At 37.4% G+C, this 19,118-nt stretch overlaps 1 protein-coding gene across 1 annotated transcript in view; it reads left to right on the forward strand.

Moving 5' to 3' along the window:
* Positions 1-19,118, forward strand: part of PCLO (piccolo presynaptic cytomatrix protein) — a 187,410-nt gene that overhangs the window by 9,089 nt on the left and 159,203 nt on the right. The window contains exon 3 of the mRNA XM_060195658.1: positions 16,792-18,183. Within this exon, the coding sequence (XP_060051641.1) occupies positions 16,792-18,183 (1,392 nt within the window). The remainder of the gene's footprint in view (positions 1-16,791; positions 18,184-19,118) is intronic.

Below are 19,118 nucleotides of genomic sequence, written 5' to 3' on the forward strand. Positions count from 1 at the left end.
GCTGTTAGTGGACTGTCTGTGCATTATGTCTGTGCTAGACTTGGACAGCAGACAGAGAAGGATTATGAGATTTATATATCCCTAAGAGAAGAGAGTTGTGTGCCCTTTTCTAAATGAAATCCATTTTGTGACATTGGCAACGAACATTGGCAGCTTTGTGATTGTTATTGGTAACTTTGATGATTGTTAGTTTGAAGGATTAAATTGATTTATATTTTAAATATGTCTATGTGATTATTTTCTAAAATATCTTGCTTTTTAACCAAAAGTAATCTTGAGTACCTTTTTAGGTAAGCCATTCTTTAATGATGAAATTATAATTATCAGAAGATTATATTTTTAAACTAGAAAAGACATCAGATTGTAGATGATTTATGTATTTGCAACTTTAAATTTCTGGTTGATGACTGAATAGATAGTGGCATCACTAATACACCAGATTTTCACATTTGAAGCACTAGAATTGAAGCACTAGAGTTCTAGAGTTCAATCTATGTGACCATCGTAAACCAGAAAAGAGCCCTTGGCCCTGTAGACATAATTGATTAAGATTTGTTTCTGCCCATAATGTACTGCTGGGAAATTGTGCAGATGTAGTCACATCTGCCATGTTGTGCCCTCAGGGCACTGTTGATTCCCCGCGATAGTTGGAGTGCTTTGGTTACTCCTCCCCCTTCCCATTCTCGCGAGAGCTATTCCCATAAAAGCCCTTCTTCTTCTGCACCTCACTCTCTTGCCCGCCTTTCACTTCGGTGATTAGATGCAGGGAAGGTTGCTACGTGAGGCGGCCACCACGTGGCCTGAACCACCCGTCTGACCCAACAATAAAGATTTGTGTTCCCTCTGCGTTTGGATTTTCTCTCTCCATCGCACCCCGCCGCCGCCGCAAGTGACACCTGGCACCCACGCCCCACGTTGGGTGCCAGGTGCCACTTGCTGCGGTGGGATGCAGAAAAAGGAGGTTTGGAGCAGAAAGGAGAACACAATCCTTTATTTGCACTGCTACCTCAGAGTTGGGTGAGAGAGAAGCAGCTTGGGCCACGTGGAGGTAGCAAAAATGGCTGCCTCGTGTAGCAACCTTCCCTGCGTCTAATCACTGAAGTGAAAGGTGGGTAAGAGAGTGAGGTGTGGAAGAAGAAGGGCTTTTATGGGAATAGCTGTCGTGAGAATGGGAAGGGGGAGGAGTAACCATAGCACTCCAGGGTAGGATAATAACTCTCATGAGAATGGGAAGGGGGAGGAGTAACCAAAGCACTCCAAATATCGCGGGAAATCAACAGTGCCCTGAGGGCACAACATGGCAGATGTGACTACATCTGTACAATTTCCCAGCAATGTACTGTCTTTATAGGTGTTTATATTAAATACTTAAAGTAATAGATGATCACTTTATAAAAAGTCTACATTAGGGCAGTTTATAAAGCAGTTGAACATTCTAGTCATATTGAGTTCTGGCCAAATGGAAGATATTTTGTTACGTGTTTTGTAGGATACAAAAATGTAATGGTGATTTTTAACATGCCATATTATATAATACATGCACAAAGAAATATAATTTTCCTCTGTCAGTAAGTATACAAGGAAATATAACTTTGAATGGTAATAACTATAAAGCATATGAAGAAATATTATGGAATTCAGAGTAAGAAGTAGGTAAGATTAGGGGATGCCAGGTATATAAGGTATAATTTACATAGCTATATAAAAGTAAGATGTCATTTCAATATATAGAGTATTTAAAAAAGTATAATCATTTGGTCCAGGACATATGGCCAGGACACATGCAGGACATATTTAGGAAGTCAGGGATAGATATAGGTTGACTGAAGTGGTGGGAAAGAAATGGGCAATGGGTGGGTTGGGTGGTAGCGCACATGACATAAAGTGCAAGGACCAGCGTAAGGATCCAGGTTCGAGCTCCAGGCTCCCCACCTGTAGGGGGGGTCACTTGACAATCAGTGAAGCAGGTCTACAGGTGTCTATCTTTCTCTTCCCCTCTGTCTTCCCCATCTCTCTCCATTTCTGTCTGTCATATCCAACAACAATGACATCAGTAACAACAACAATAATAACCACAATGACAATAATAATAATAATAAAAACCAAGGGCAACAAAAGGGAAATTGCCATAGAAATGGGCAGTGAAGTAGGAGAGAAGTTAAATTGAAATTTGACTTTCTGTCTTTAGCAAGTAGCAGTAAACATTCTTACTGCTTTGTAAAGCTTACATTGATTTATATAGTCATACAGTTGATTCTTCATTTACTTGATCGGTTTATGTCCAAGGCTAGTTGTGAAGCACCATAGAGTGCTATGACAAATGTATGACAGAAATTGTGAGTCCATTAAATATGGAGTCTTCCTATAGCCAGAAAATGGGGTAAATAATAGTTGTATATACAAACATAAAATGTGTATGTAAAGATTAATTTTATGTAGCATTTTATAGTACATGGCTCTTTCTGATACTTTATAAAAATTAAAACTTTCAGATAGCTCTGTATTTTACATTTTATATTTATACTATGCTAGTGAGAAAACTAGTATTCATAAAGTAACTGTGGTTAGTTTACATATTAGAGTGACCCAGTCAGTAAATAACAAAGCAAGCTAAATAGAATCTTCCCATTCCAAATCCATTTACTAGTGGTAGGGAAAAGGTAAAGTAATGTGAGATCATAGGAAGAAACCATCACTGTTAGATAGGGATACTAAAATTGTTTTCATGAAAACAGATTCTGTTTTAACTGCAAATGTAAAGAACGATAGGAGTTTGGATACATACAGAAAGAAGCTGGTAGTGTAAAGGCTGGTACAAGGCCTCACAAAGTAAATAATGAAAAGTGTCTCCTTGATTGGTGGAGTGGACTCGGGCAGGTTGTCTATATTTTTTTGTAACAATGACACTCTATAACATACTTTTTTGTCAAACACATTGGGTTAATAGGTGGAAAAGTGAAAATTTGTATGAGAAAGTGTTTGAAATTGTAGTGAGGGAGCAAGAAGGAGTAGGACAAAGAGCACAGAGGTCCCCTTTAATCTCCACTGGTAAAGGTCTAGACTGACATTTACATGGAAGAATCACAAGACAGACAACCATATTTCAGGGAGACAACCACTTATTGAGATAAAGCAGGGATAGAAGAGAGAAAAATACTCAATTTAGAGGCTTGTAGAAAGAGCAGTAGGGATGCTGAGTTTCTAGGTCTTTTACCTTTAATGTGGGTGCTGATTTTCAGGACCCTTAGGGGATTTACTTCATTCATTGTCTACAAGTGCACATCTGCATACATCTGCATTTTATGACATTAGAAGTCAGATGGAAAGGGAGATATTGGTGTAGGATGCAGACATCTAACTGCATCTGGCTCCTCTTTCCACCTACCAATAGGATGGAGGTAGCAGTGCTGTTGCTCAAGTCCTTCCAGAGGAGTCTTTCTCTAAACAGCCCCATAACAAAATGAATAAACTGTGTCTGAAGTTACAATCTCTTGCATCATGGACAATCAGTATTTTAAACAAATTTAAGTTTCAGTGTTTATACTCTACTTGCTTTCTGTATCAATATAAAAAATTGAGGTTTTTTTTATAGTACTATGAATAATGCTTCATTTAATTTTTCATTTTTCTCTTATAAGGAAAAATGTAACCCAGGTTTTTAATTCTGAACTTTAGGATGGCATCCTCCCTACTCCTACCCACCAAATGGCTAGTTCATTAAAGTCCTCAGTTATTGAGAAGTTAAGAGTTTTGGACAGGAGGATGAGCGGTGGTGCCCTTGGTTGAGTGCACATGTTCCAGTGTGTGCAAAACCTAGATTCAAGCCCTGGTTCCCACCTGCAAGGGAAAGCTTTGCGAGTGGTAAAGTAGGTCTGCAGGTGTCTCACTCTCCCTCTGCTTCCCGTTACCCTCTTAATTTCAGGCTTTCTCTATCCAGTAAATAAAGATAATGATTTTTGAAAAAAAAGTTTTGGATATAGGATGAGAGATTTGGTTTTAAGAGCTAAGATAGATAAATTCTGTGAACACTTATAGATTGTTATAAATATCCACAAGCAAGAAACTTGTATGCATCTTCTGAAGAGGACATATAGTTCTGGGCCAAATTGCCCTGAAATATTCAGATTGATTTAATAATTTCTCCATGAAAGATAGGTACAGAGACTGTCCTCTTCCTTCTCCTCCTTCTTTTCCTCCTTCTTCATGAGTTATTGTTGGGACTTAGAGTCTGTATGAGTCCCCTGTTCCTCATGGATATAATATATATATATATATATATGTGTGTGTGTGTGTATATATATATATGTTTGAGAGCCAGAGGGAGAGAGGGACAGAGAGAAGAGGAGACACCTGCAGTACTGTTCAACCACTCATAAAGCAACCCTCTGTTCCCTTCCCCCTATTGGTGTTGATGAGCCACTTGAATCCAAATCCTCTGACATGGTAAATTGTGTACTCTACTGGGTACGTCACTGCCTGGCCTCTGAGACCAGTTATTTCTTTTATTTTAATTTGTGTCACTTTATTGTTTTCACATTTAATGTTTATGTGTAGGCAACTAATTCTTCTCTAGTCTGTGGGTAAAATAAGGTGCTGTTCTCTTGTTTTTTTCTCTTTGAAAAGATAAGGAGAATTTACTTATAAGATCTTTGCCAGCATATCAGAATAATGACAGTATCTGCTTATGAACATCCTGACTCTCCAATTACTGTCATATCTAAGAGAGGTATCAATACTTAGAAACTTTACAAAAGAGTAGATTTTATTTCTTTAACTAAATTTGCTAATCTTAACTTCCCTTCCGTCCATCTACCACATAGTAGTTCTTGTTAGACAAAAGTAAATTATCTGTGGGAGGAAAATGACCTTTAAATCAGCTGCCCACTGTAGTGACTTGATATGTTTGCTGTTCCAAATAAACCATAAGAATTCAGTGACCTCAAGTCTAGACTTTTTTAGTACTATATCTTTTTGTCTTAGTCCTTTAATAAAATAATACAGGTCTTCTGTCTTGGTTTGCTTTCTGACACAGTGCCTCAATCTTTACTTTCTTACTGGTAACAACAATATTTTATTGTTTTTCGTTGTCACTGTTGATACAGTTGATCTCTTTCTATGGGTCTTTGGGGCATAGTTGATTTATGGATAGAGATTTTTTTTTTTTTAATTTTTTATTTAAGAAAGGATTAGTGAACAAAGGCATAAGGTAGGAGGGGTACAACTCCACACAATTCCCACCACCCAATCCCCATAACCCACCCTCTCCCATGATAGCCTTCCCATTCTCTAGCCCTCTGGGAGCATGGACCCAGGGTCGTTGAGGGTTGCAGAAGGTAGAGGGTCTGGCTTCTGTAATTGCTTCCCCGCTGAACATGGGCGTTGACTGGTCGGTCCATACTCCCAGTCTGCCTCTCTCTTTCCCTAGTAAGGTGTGTCTCTGGGGAATCTGAGCTCCAGGACACATTGGTGGGGTCTTCAATCCAGGGAAGCCTAGCCAGCATCCTGGTGGCATCTGGAACCCGAGTAATGAAGCTGAAGGGTTGTCATTCCACACGTGAAGTCTCTGGATACAGTCTGAGGTGAAGCATGTTGACATGGCAATCGTTGCTTTGGTTAGGTTGTGATCGGCGGATGCAATATTATTTGGTTTGGATTGGGAGATGCATACGGGAAAGTGGGCCCTATCCAAGGGTGCCAGGACTGAGGGAAGTAGGGGCTCTATAGTGAAGATGTGAGGTTCCTGCTGTCTTAGGGTTCGATTTGGATTTAATATTTGATAATTTTAATTTGCATGGCATTTTATGATTTTACAGATTATTTTTAGAAAATAAAGAAATTTATAACATGACTTATTTTGTCATTTTTCAAGATGTTAGTATGTAATAGATGAAAGTGGATTTTTGCCACATTGTTTTTGGTCCTGATGATCTGTATATTAGTTGGTCTTTTGACTTGAAACCTGGTCTTTCATAAAAATTTGGCCATCTCCAGGAGCTGAAGATCAAAATAAAATAAAAAAACCAAACATACCTAGACTTGCATTTAAACTTTATTCACTTGTTAACAAACACAACAACAACAACAATAATAAAAAAGACTGAAATTCTTCTGTTCAGCAAGGTGGCTTAACTGGCCACCCCTACTAGGTACTTAGGTGTTAGAGCTGCATACATCTATTTCTAGTAAGAAAAAATGAGGAAAACCCTGCTAAGAAAATCTGCTGAGAAGAGTAGAACTATGCCAGATGTTAGTAGGCTGGAACTTGAAAGTTGGAACTTGAAAGGCTAGAACTTGGAAGCTTCATGAATGGTAAAGCAAGTACTACAGGTGTCTTTCTCCCTCTCTGTCTCTCCCCTCTCAATTTATCTCTGTCCTATCAAAAAAAAAAAGAAAGAAGGAAAGAAAGAAAGAAAGAAAAGAAAGAAAAAGAAAGAAAGAAAGAAAGAAAGAAAGAAAGAAAGAAAGAAAGAAAGAAAGAAAGACAATGGAAAAAATGGCTGCTGGGAATGTTGGGTTTGTTGTGCAGGCACTGAGCTCCAGTCATAACCCTCATGGCAATAAAACAAAAAACAAACAAACAAAAAGAATAAGAAGAATTACTAAAATGAAAGGATGAGCTGCTTGCTGAAAGACTCTCATGAGATAAATAGAACCTTAGAAAAAAACTATAAATGCAAGTAATGCTCCACAACAGAGAAATAAAAACTAAATAGATAAAACCATGTCCAACTGTGTATAGCTCTCCTCCTGTTACTTTAGTCAAATTGCTACAGAAGCTTATGTTGTCTATGCTTTGCCTTCTTTCCTCTCACTCAAAGAAGAGGACTAATATGGAAACTTAAAAAAAAAACCACATTTATTTTAATGCTAGATAACCTGATCACTGTTTAGCTCTGTTTTATAGTGTAACTGAGGACCAAAATTGGAACCTCAGAACTGCAGATATGAAAGCCTTTAAAAAAATTATTAGTGATTTAATAATGGTTTACAAGATCATAAGTTTACAAGGGAATAGTTCCACAATGCTCTCATCACCAGAATTCTGTGCTTTCTTCCCTCCTCCTAGCTCTCTCTGTCCTCTCCTCAAGGATAACCATCATAGTTTTCACGCAGTCTTAGAGATGGTTTGACTACTTTATTTTTTCTTTTTAACAAGTTCATGTATAGCCTTTATGCTATCTACTCACCCTGTAAACGTACCTGCCCACCAACATAGAAAATCTCTGTTGATTACTTACTTAAATAATGGAGACAGTCACTACCAATAATGAATTGAAGAGCCTCACTTGACAGTTTAGCAGTAATACCACCTAAGGAACATACATGAACAAGTTTTAATCAAACAAAACAAAAAAATGACCTAATGGGAAAAAAAGTTTTATTTAGAAAGCCTAAAGAATTTACAATTTTTTTTTTTTTACTATTTCTGAGATTATTTGAGAGGGGCTTTCTTTCTCCCCCTCGCCTTTTTTCCTCTCTTTAGAGAGAGAGAGGCAGAAAGGTAGAGATAGTGAGACCTCATAGCACTGAAACCTCCTTCAGTGTGGTGGGGACTGGACTTGAACCTGGGTTGCACGATAGCAAGACAGCACACTATCCAGGCCAACTATTTCACTAGTATGAGGATTTTTTTTTCTATACTTGTAATCATACTTAAATTGCAGTGAACTGATTGTGGCGGAGGGTAGATAGCATAATGGTTATGCAAACAGACTCTTATCCCTGAGGCTCCAAAGTCCCAGGTTCAATCCCCGGCACCACCATAAGCCAGAGCTGAACAGTGCTCTGGTTAAAAAAAAAAAAAAAAAAAAGGGTCCAATTGATGGTCTGGAAATGAAAGACTTATAATTTTCCTAATTTGTAGAGCTACAAGGCAATAGAAAAATATTCAGGTGCTGGGTAGTGGTGCATCTGCTTAAGTGCACACAGTAAGAAGTACAACGACTCACATAAGAATCTGGGTTCAAGCCCCTGTTCCCCACCTGCAGGGGTTCCACAAGCTGTGAAGCAGGCCTGCAGTTGCCTATCTTTCTCCATCTCTAGCTTCCCCTCCCCTCTCAATTTCTCTCTGTCTCTGTCAAATAAAATGGAAAAAAATGGCCACCAGGAGCAGCAGATTGATAGTGCCAGCACGGAGCCCCAATGATAACCCTAGAGGCAATGCTAATAATAGTAAAATATTATTATTTTGCTAACAATTAATTAATTGCTAACAATTAATAATTATTAATTATTTTGTTTGGCACTCTGCTAGATTCTAGAAGTAATTAAAATGACAAATTTTCACAATTTGTGTGTGTTCATTCAACAACATAAATACATATCCTTCATGCTCTATCCATAAGTGTGATCATTAGAACCAAAGACTTTTCCTCCCAATTTACATAACTGGATGCTTCATATATATCTGCCTATAGATATTTTATAACATTTTCCAAACCTGTTATTATGTACTATTGTAACTGGTATGATGATCTAGATACACAGATGTTCTGCTGTGAAAGCAGATACTCACACTTCTCAAAATCATTTATTGGGTCAGTAAAAATCATACAGCGATTGGTTAACTTACTCATCCTTCACATGCCCTGAGAAAACACGAGATACTAAACACCTCCCTTATTCTGCACGTTAATTAGCTTAGATAAAAATAGACCCCTATTTACACTTCAAATGTATTATATTGAAGACAAAGATAGAAATGATTGTCAGTTTATAGTCATTCCTTTTAAAGTTAATGCCAACATCAAATGCATGGATAAACCATCAAAAGATCTGGGTTATAGTCCTAGATTTGTCCCTCACCCATGTAAACTCTTGTTTATAACCTACTGAAATTACTTAAAAGTGATTCTAATCACCATTAACAAGAAATCAGTTTCACTCCATGATCATCATATTTTTTAACCTAACAAAAGATTAGTATTTTACTGCAGGAAGGTGGTATCACAGTTTGAGTATCATGCATTTTTGACTGTGCAGTAAACACCTTATGCATATTTTGTGTAAAAGGTAAGAAAGTCAGACTTCATACTGTACAGACATTTGAAATTTCTGGTGTTTCTTTGAAATTAATAGATGCCTTTCTGTGAAGGTAGGAAGGATATGGGATTTTAGGCTAGATCAACATTGATATAATCCTAACTGAACTATTGACATGCTGTGTCATTTGGTCAGGCTGTCTTATTCTGAGCATTTAATTTCCTTGTTTATTGTATGGGATTATTTGTAAGGCAAATATCACATTAGGTAGTATAACTAGAACTACTTTGAAATTGAAACCACCTGGTGTAAACATTATTGTTTTCCTTGTTGTTTATTAGAATTCTAATAGGCTATAGTGATTGTGCCATCATTGTTAGCTTATTTCATAGATGAGAAAGCTATTCATCTGACTTTGTATTGCAGAATTACTTAACATTGGATCCAATATAAGAAGCTATATCTGCTAGCCAAAATCTAGCACCTTTTTAAACAGAAGATTGTTTTTTTAAGTTAGCTATTTAATTTGCCACACTTTTGACATTTATAGGAGAGAGAGTAGGAGGAAGAATTATTTAACATACCTTCAAAATGAAAAATCGAACATTCTTGGCAGAACTTTAATTTTGAATGTAGTGTAAAAAAAAAATTGATGTCCAAGAGTGCTTCTTTCATACCTACCTACTTACTTTCTTTTGCCAAATCACAATTATATTATTGATTTTTCCCCCAAATCATTTTATCATAGGAGGGAGGATGGTTTACAGTATAGTTGATAACATATGGGCACAATTTCTGATCTCCCGGTGATAGGTATCAGCAAAACGTTCTTACCAACTCGGGTCCTTTGTGAGCTCCTGCTTTGAATCACCTACTTTGTTTAGGCTTTAGGATAGAGATGATGAAGATAATAGCTTTGGTTGTCATTAAGAATGCAGCTCAGAGCCTAAAAGGAGAATCATTTCTTTAACATGTGAAGATGAAATTTGTAAAACAGGATGTAATACATAATTTTTAATGAATTTATTCTCATTTGAATAGCAAACAGTAAAATACCTTTTCTGCTCTTTTTTCTTCTCTAACCAAGAATACATTTTTAAAATCAATTCTGAAACTCAACAAAAATATTACATTTTCTATCATTCATCCACTAAATTAAGGGTTTTTTTCTTTCTTTTTTTTTTTTTTGTATAAACACAAGACATCTTTTAGGAACAGATTTCTATTTATGTAAAACAGCTAAAAGAATTTTAGTGTTAGGCTTCATTTTGGGAACATGTAAATGAAATTCTGTAATTGTATTTGGAAGAACTTTTAATATGTACATCTGTGCTTACTTTTAATTACAGAGGAAAGATTATTAAATAAATGGTTAGAAGGAAGTAAATAGTAATGAAAAGCATGGATAGCATCCACAAAAAGAATAAAAGTAGTATAAAACTGTCTTAAATATAAATTTTAATTAGATAATCCTTAAAAAATACATTTTTGAAAATGTATACTTATATATCTTGAATAATTTGAATATATTCTAAGATAAAAAGGGGATTCCATTCACAGAAAACTGAAGGGGGGAAAAATCTTTTTTCTTTTAAATCTTTGTTTACATAAACTTTAGTATGCCCCAGGTCTTTCATATAATTTTTAAAAGCATTTCTTTGCATTTAGTGGCATGCTGTTATAGTGTATATAGTGAGTTCACAAAATTTATGAGTTTTGATTCTCTTCACTAGTTTTTTTTTTATTCAGAATGCAAAAGAGTGGTCATATTACTGAATAAAAGCTGCTGTGTAATCAAAACTTGTTAACAGACTGAAAAATTGTTTGCTAGTTCAAGATGTATGTTAATTGGAGGTCTGAAAATTTTATTCATGGGCTTGGTGATGGCACACCCTTTAAAGGACACATTCCTGTTCACAGTGATCCAGGTTCAAGTCCTCATTCTCCACCTACATGGGTGTTGGGAGGAGGGCTTCAAAAGTAGTAGAGCAGTTCTGCAGTCTCTTTTCACTCCCTCTCTTCCCATCTCTCTTTCTCTCCTCTCTCTCTCTCTCTCTCTCTCCCTCCCTCCCATTATCAAAACAGAAAACAAAAGAAGAAAAATAGCCTCCAGGAATGATAGCACTCTAGGCACAGAGCCCAGTGACAACTCTCGTGGTAAAAATAAATAAAGAAATAAATAATTTTGAAATCACCAAAGGAAAGGCAGTCCAGAAGTATTAATCTATAACATATGTAAGTTTAATTTACTAGCTAAAGTTCTCTGTAAAACTACAATAGAGTATGATTATTTTTTCATATGTGTACAATAATTATTTTGTAAAACTGCTTTGATGAAGTACCAGTTCTCTTGTCTTGAACAATACTGCAAACATTAAAATGGGCTTCTATATTTTATGCCATTTTCTGATGATTTACATATAGTATTGCTAGCATTTGGTGAACATGAAGAAAATAAGTATGTATCTGTTTTGAAGCATAAGGCTTATTTTTTATATTTATTTATTTATTCCCTTTTGTTGCCCTTGTTTTATTGTTGTAGTTATTTTTGATGTCGTTGTTGTTGGATAGGACAGAGAGAAATGGAGAGAGGCGGGAAGACAGAGGGGGAGAGAAAGATAGACACCTACAGACCTGCTTCACCGCTTGCAAAGCAACTCCCCTGCAGGTGGGAAGCCAGGGGGCTCGAACCGGGATCCTTAAACCAGTACTTGCGCTTTGTGCCACCTGCGCTTAACCTCTGCACTGCTGCCCATCTCCCAGCATAAGGCTTATTAATGGTTGCTTGATAACTTAACAGTTTCAGAGACAAATTATTCAACTTCTGAATGAGTTGCCTTAAATAAAACTTTTACTAAGTGGCTGAGTATAAGATCACAGGTCTGAGGAATGCTAGTATGTAGTTTTTAAACTAAAAATAAATCATGCATTAATATGCATAGTTAAAGATGTTAATTATAGTGAGCCATCCAAATCAAACTGCTGTCATGAGTATGTGCCGCTCTGGAGGATGTCATGTGGTGTAGGCATCCTTGAACAGTAGAAAACAGAACTTGTGATCAAACCTTAGCTTGCTGATGTCTTTACAGTAGTATCATCAAATATATGTAATTATGTCTTTATAGCATTGAGTGTGACATAAAGCTACATATTTAAGTGGTGCTAAAATAATAAACATTTTATAATATTTTAAGATAGTTTGATGAAATAAAAAATTAGAATAATTCATCATTACATACTATCTAAAATTTACTTAGTTGTGATAAGAATAATCATGAGAAGTGGTTGTGATAAGAATAATCATGAGAAGAGTTTACTTCTTTTAAAAGTCTGTGAGAAGAGGAGCATAAATAACTGTAAAAAAAAATACCACTATTTGACTTTATCTGTCATGGTTTAAATGATAGCAGTTATAGCTGTTGAGAAGAATAGACTTTATCAGTTATGGAATAGTCTATGGTAAAAGAGGAACTAATGTGTATCACCAAGGGTAGGTAGAATCTAGGTTTGTGGAAGAGGAATATAATAACTCATGTGAGAACACTGCCTTCATATAGTAAATATAAATGTATCCTGTGGAGCAAAACAAAGGAGCAAGTAGTACAGCAGCAGGATTAACAGTGACAGAAGAGATGATTGAGTGAACAGATGCATATTAGAGGTGAATTCTGTTACAAAAAGAAAGGAATTAAATTGAATGAAAGTTTCCTTATATTCAAATCCATTTTTACTTATGGTACTTCTAGAAGTAGCTCTTGCCACTTTGGGGACTTCAAATAGTATACAAAAAGTCATCATGAAATGCTCGGAATGCTGAAGATAAAGATAACAGACATTCAGACATTTAGTATCCATATTGAAATTAAATGTGATTAACACCAAGTACTTTTTAGTCATATTTAACAAACAGTATAATTTTACTTTCTGAATTAGATTTTTTAAAAAAATTATTCCCTTTTGTTGCCCTTGTTGTTTTCTTGTTGTTGTTATGTTGTCGTCATTGTTGGACAGGACAGAGAGAAAAGGAGAGAGGAGGGGAAGACAGAGAGGGGGAAAGAAAGATAGACACCTGCAGACCTGCGTCACTGCTTGTGAAGAGACTCCCCTGCAGGTGGGCAGCCAGACACTCTAGCTGGTCCTTGCGCTTTGCGCCACCTGTGCTTAACCTGCTGCGCTACCACCTGGCTCCCCAAATCATATTTTTAAAATACTATTTAAAGTTTGTTTCTTATATTTGATAGAACAAAGAGAAATTGTAGAGGAATGGGGAGAAAGAGGGAGGGGAGAGGGAGAGAAAGAGACAGAGACCTTCAGTACTGTTTCACTGCTCTTGAAGCTTCTCTCTGGAGGTGGGGAGGAGGGACTTGAACCTGAGTCCTTATGCTCGGTAATGTGTGTGCTTAACCAAGTGTGCCTGGTTAACTGCATTGTCCCCTGAATCAGATTTTTAAATAGAAAGAATTCAGTAGAACTTGAAAGTGTCTTTAACCCTCTTCAACATTTGTTTTCTATGATATTGCCAAATAAGTCATGCTAGTACTTATGTTTAAAGAAGTTTAGTGTGCCTTTTAATTTTGAAACCACATAATGATTGAGGAAATGTTTCAATAAAGGTTTTTAAGGGGTCAGGCAGGGGCACACCCAGTTAAGTGCACATACTACCATGGACAAAGACTAGGGTTTGAGTCCCTGCTCTCAGCCTGCAAGGAGAACATTTCACAAGTGGTGAAGCAGGTCTGCAGGTGTCTCATATTTCTCTTTTCCTCTCTATCTCCCCTCCCCTCTCTATCCTTTTTTTTTTAAGGGGGGAAGGGGTGAATCTGGAAGGGATGGCTTTTGGAGAGAGTGGGTATGGAATGGCAGTTGGCACATCATTGTTTCGAGTCTTAATTTGTATATGTTTTAATTTGATACTTAATTTATTAGCATGTTGTAGTGGCCCTTGGAAGCAGAAGTCATCCATTGTATTGACAGGTTCTCAAGGTAGGTGAGAGCAGAGGCCTAGAAATTCTACTCCTTGAGTGGTCCGGGAGATGGCACAGTGAATAAAACACTGTAATCTCAAGCATGAGGTCCTGAGTTCAGTATCTGGCAGCACATGTATCAGAGTAATGTCTAGTTCCGTCTCTCTCTCCGCCTACCTTTCTCATTAATAAATAAATAAAATATTTAAAAAAGAAATTCTACTCCTTGAGCTGGAAAGTCACCTACCCTAGTTCCTTCTTTTTAAGTTCTGTTGGGGTTTTTGAAGTGAATGACAGTTGAATTTACATTTTCATGTGCTAAAAGTCAGACTTCTCACTCTGGAAATTTGTGGGATAGTGGCAACTTACATTTCAGGAGTTTCTGCTTTAGTTTCTTTTCCTCCCTGCTGCCTCTTTCCCTTCCAGCCTTTCCTTTTTCTCTCTTGATAATTTCTATGACTGCTGATTTCTCTTAATATCTCTCTGTCCTGTCAAATAACATTGAAAGAAAAAAATGGAAAAATGGCTACTGGGAATAATGGATTCATAGTACCAATACGGAGCCCCAGCAGGAAACCTTCTGGCAACTAAAAATAAATAAATAGAATGATATTTTTAAGCTTTAAGTAAATTTAACTGTAAACTGTTAGATGACACGTTTTGCGAATGTTTAAGAAACATTAGCTTCAATTTCTTTTCAAAAATAAACTGCAAAAAAGATTTTTTTTTGCTAGCTCATAATTCAGCATTTTTGTTGTTGTTGTTGTTTGTTTGTTTTTGTTTTTCACTTTGCCTCCAGGGTTATCACAGGGGCTCGATGCCTGCTCTAAAAATCCACTGTTCTTAGTGGCCTTTTTCTTAAAAAAGTTTAAAAAAAAATTTATTTATAAAAAGGAAACTGACAAAACTATAGGATAAGAGGGCTACAACTCCACACAATTGCCACCACCAGAACTCCCTATCCCACCCCACACCATAGCTTTCCTATTCTTTATCCCTCTGCAAGTATGATCCCAGGATCATTATGGGGTGTAGAAGGTGGAAGGTCTGGCTTCTTTAATTGCTTCCCCACTGAACATGGGCATTGGCAGGTTGATCCATATTCCCAGCCTGTCTCTCTCTCCCAAGTGGGGCGGAGCTCTGGGGCTGCAGGACTCCAGGACACATTGGTGGGGTTATCTGCCCAGGGAAGTCTGGTTGGCATCAAGGTAGCATCTGGAACCTGGTGGCTGAAAGAACAGTTAACACATAGAGCCAAATTGTTGACTAAATTCATGAACCTAAAGGCTGGAATAGTTCAAATGAAGAGTTGGGAGAGTCTCTGTTTTGTAGATAGCTAATAGGTCTATTTTGGTTATATTCCAAAGGGCCCATGACTATGCTAGTTTATTTATTTATTTAGTTAGTTATTTTCTGAGCCTGACATCTGATATGCAGGTGGATGGAAGTTATTGTCTGTGGAGATGATGTCATGGCTGGAAAGATGACTAGAAAGCTGGATCAGGGAAGAGAGTAGCTCCTAAATATGGGAAAGGTGTATAAATATTGTTGATTGTAAGCCCCATCGATCTGATCTGGAATCTATATTCAGCTTACAAGCCTATGTAACCTCTAGCTTTTTTTTTTTTCCTGTTTCATTGGATAGGACAGAAAGAAATTGAGAAAGGAGAGGAAGATAGGGAGGTAGAAAGAATGATAGATAGACACCTACAGACCTACTTCACTGCTTAGTGAAGCAACTCCCTGCAGGTGGGGAGCCAGGGCTTTGAACTGGGACCCTTGCCCTTTGTACTATATGCGCTTAACCCAGTGCACCATGCCCAACCCCACCTAATTCGGTTTTGTATTATGATATATTTTTATATACCTGTGTTCCATATATTTGTATTTCCTCCTTGTGGGGTTATGAAAGAGAACTCGGTGCTTAACTCTGGGTAGAGAGATTGATCATGTAGAATTTGATATTCTAAAATATTTAATATTTAAAATCTTGTATAATGAACATATTTTATTTTTAAATATAATGTAAACCATAGGCAATTTTAAATTGTCTTTAAAACATAGTAGCCATCAAATGTATTTCCACTTTGGATGTCATATGAAAAAAATCAGATATACTTTCATTTCCACATGTCTATCCCATACATGTACATATAATGTGTTTCCAGTCAAATAAACATATTGCTCACTTATATTGGCCTTTACAGCATATTCATAAAATTTGTAAGGACACAATATTTTCTCTATTAGATCATGTTACTTAAGATAATTTGAGGCGATGCCATTATTTTTTTCTTTATTTTCTTAACACGGAATGTTCTCTTTCTAACCCAGCATGCATGGTTAGCAATATTTGTTTTCACACATTTGATTATGTTGCCTGGGAGGGAGGGAGTAATGTTCTGCTAATTTAAAAGATTAGCAATGTGTTAGTAATTTGACAATCATATGCTGGGTTGTATAACTCAAAACTGTTTATGAGCCATCAATAGAGCGGATATCTAACATAGCTGATTTGTATTATCTAATATTTTAAAAATCATGTTTTTCTTTATTATTGTTTCCTATTTTGGGAAGTAATCAAACTTGGAGTAAATTAAAGGCAAAGAATACCAAAATTAATATTATAAGACAGTAAAAAATAGAAATCTTTACTCGCTGGAGCTCATGTATTTTAATGTATTAATAAGTTATCTTCTTAAATATTTTAATTAAAATGATATCATCTGCATTTTACCTTTCAAAATTATGAGAGATGTAGTTTGCAGTGCACTATTTATAAATTTCAGTGTTTTTACAGTTTACTGTACCAATGACTATTTTTTATTGTTATTATTATTTTTAGATAAAAGAATGGCTCTGTTTAAACTGCCAAATGAAAAGAGCTCTTGGAGGTGAATTAGCTCCAGTTCCATCATCACCACAGCCCAAGCAGAAGAGTGTCCCTGCTTCAGCAATAAGCAGACCATCTCAGCAGTCACAGCAGATTTCTCCGAAAAAGAATATGGCACCCAAACAAGATATCTCAAAGGTCCCTGCGTCTAAAAAACCCCCACCACTAGTGAAGCAACCAACACTTCATGGTTCTCCCTCCGTCACAGCCAAGCAACCTTCAGTGGTGGAATCCTCATCCCAGCCAGCTCCTTCTAATGAGACTTCTGTCCCATCTGAACAGAGCAAGGTTCCTATAGCAGATGATAAACCAAAGCAGCCCAAGATAGTAAAGCCAGCGGCAGACATGCTGTCTGCAGCAGCAGCAGCAGCAACAAAACATGATATTCCAGTCAAAATACAGTCAGAAGATCAAGAGAAAACAACCCCTCCTCTAAAAATGGACACCGCCAAACCCTCACAAAGTTTTCCACCAACAGGAGAGAAAGTCACCTCATTGGATTCTAACATCATACCTCGACCTGCATCTGATTCAAAAATTGTTTCACATCCTGGGTCCAGTTTGGAGAGCAAAGATAAAAAACAAGTTGATTCGGTTCAAAAGCGAGAAGAACTCAAGAAAGCACAAATTAAAGCGAGTCCTAAGCCAGATGCCAAACCAGTGCCAAAATCATCACCGACGCCCCAGAGCCCACGACCTACCACTGGCCAAATTACCCCTGCATCTCAGCAGCCCCCTAAACCCCAGGAGCAGTCAAGACGCTTCAGTCTGAATTTGGGTAGTATTACTGATGTTCCTAAATCACAGCCCACTACTCCTCAAGAAACTGTGACTGGAAAACTTTTTGGATTTGGTGCATCAATCTTCAGTCAGGCCTCAAATCTAATATCCACAGCAAGTCAACCTGGATCTCATTCACAAGGTGGACCAGGGGGGCTGGCAAAACAAGCCCCACCTCCTTCACAGCCACCAGCTTCTCAGGAGTTTCCCAAGCCCACAGGCCAGGCAGCACTAACACCTGCAAAGGTTACACCTATGAAAAAGGAAATGAAAGCTCTGGTAGCTGAAAACCTAGAGTCCAAACCTGAACAAATGATGACAGCAAAAATAACAGCTACTGAAAAGAAACCTTTGCCTACTAAGGATAGCAAACCTCCAATAGCTGAACCTCAAAAAACTGCCCTCCCCAAAGTGGAAAAACCTACATCAGAATCAGTCTGTCCTCTTTGCAAAACTGAACTCAATGTAGGCTCTAAGGAACCTCCTAACTTCAGTACTTGTACTGAATGCAAGAAACAAGTGTGTAATCTCTGTGGATTTAACCCTACACCCCACTTGACTGAGGTGAGTGACGTGTGTATATATCACATGTGTGTGTGTCTGTCTGTCTGTATATAAAACATGGGTATAAGTAAGTATTTTGTTTATTCTGAAATATTTTGGTAGCTAAATATCTTATCAAAACATGTATTTCAAGTAAAGAAGACATTTTTTTTAATATTAGAAGGCATTTTAATTACATTTCATAAGCTTAATTTCTTATTAAAAGTTCATGTGGAGTCAGGCGGCAGCGCAGCGGGTTAAGTGCAGGTGGCTCAAAGCTCAAGGACCAGCGTAGGGATCCTGGTTGGAGTTCCCGGCTCCTCACCTGCAGAGAAGTCGCTTCACAAATGGTGAAGCAGGTCTGCAGGTGTCTTATCTTTCTCTCTCCCTCTGTAAACCCTATTGATTTTATTTGGTCTGAGGCCCATATTCAGTTGAGGAGCATATGTAAACTCTGCATCCCTGTAGATCTGAGCTCACATTCTGTGGTCATAAGTAGGAACATTCCAAGTTGCCCCAATATCAGGACCCATCTTCCTTAGGTGTAGCATAGAGTATGTTGTCCAGCCTCCCTTCGCAGGATGGAACATTCTCTACCATTGTTGATCCAAGTTGAGGGCAAGGTCCTTTTTTTTTTTTTTTTTTTTTTTTTTTAGTATTTATTTTATTTATTTATTCCCTTTTGTTGCCCTTGTTGTTTTATTGTTGTAGTTATTATTGTTGTTGTCGTTGTTGGATAGGACAGAGAGAAATGGAGAGAGGAGGGGAAGACAGAGAGGAGGAGAGAAAGATAAGACACCTGCAGACCTGCTTCACCGCCTGTGAAGCGACTCCCCTGCAGGTGGGGAGCCGGGGTTCGAACCGGGATCCTTATGCCGGTCCTTGTGCTTTGCGCCACCTGCCCTTAACCTGCTGCACTACAGCCCGACTCCCGGCAAGGTCCTTTTGTGGGGGCC

Source organism: Erinaceus europaeus, chromosome 8 (assembly GCF_950295315.1).
Source record: "Erinaceus europaeus chromosome 8, mEriEur2.1, whole genome shotgun sequence".
Classification (NCBI taxonomy): Eukaryota; Metazoa; Chordata; class Mammalia; order Eulipotyphla; family Erinaceidae; genus Erinaceus; species Erinaceus europaeus.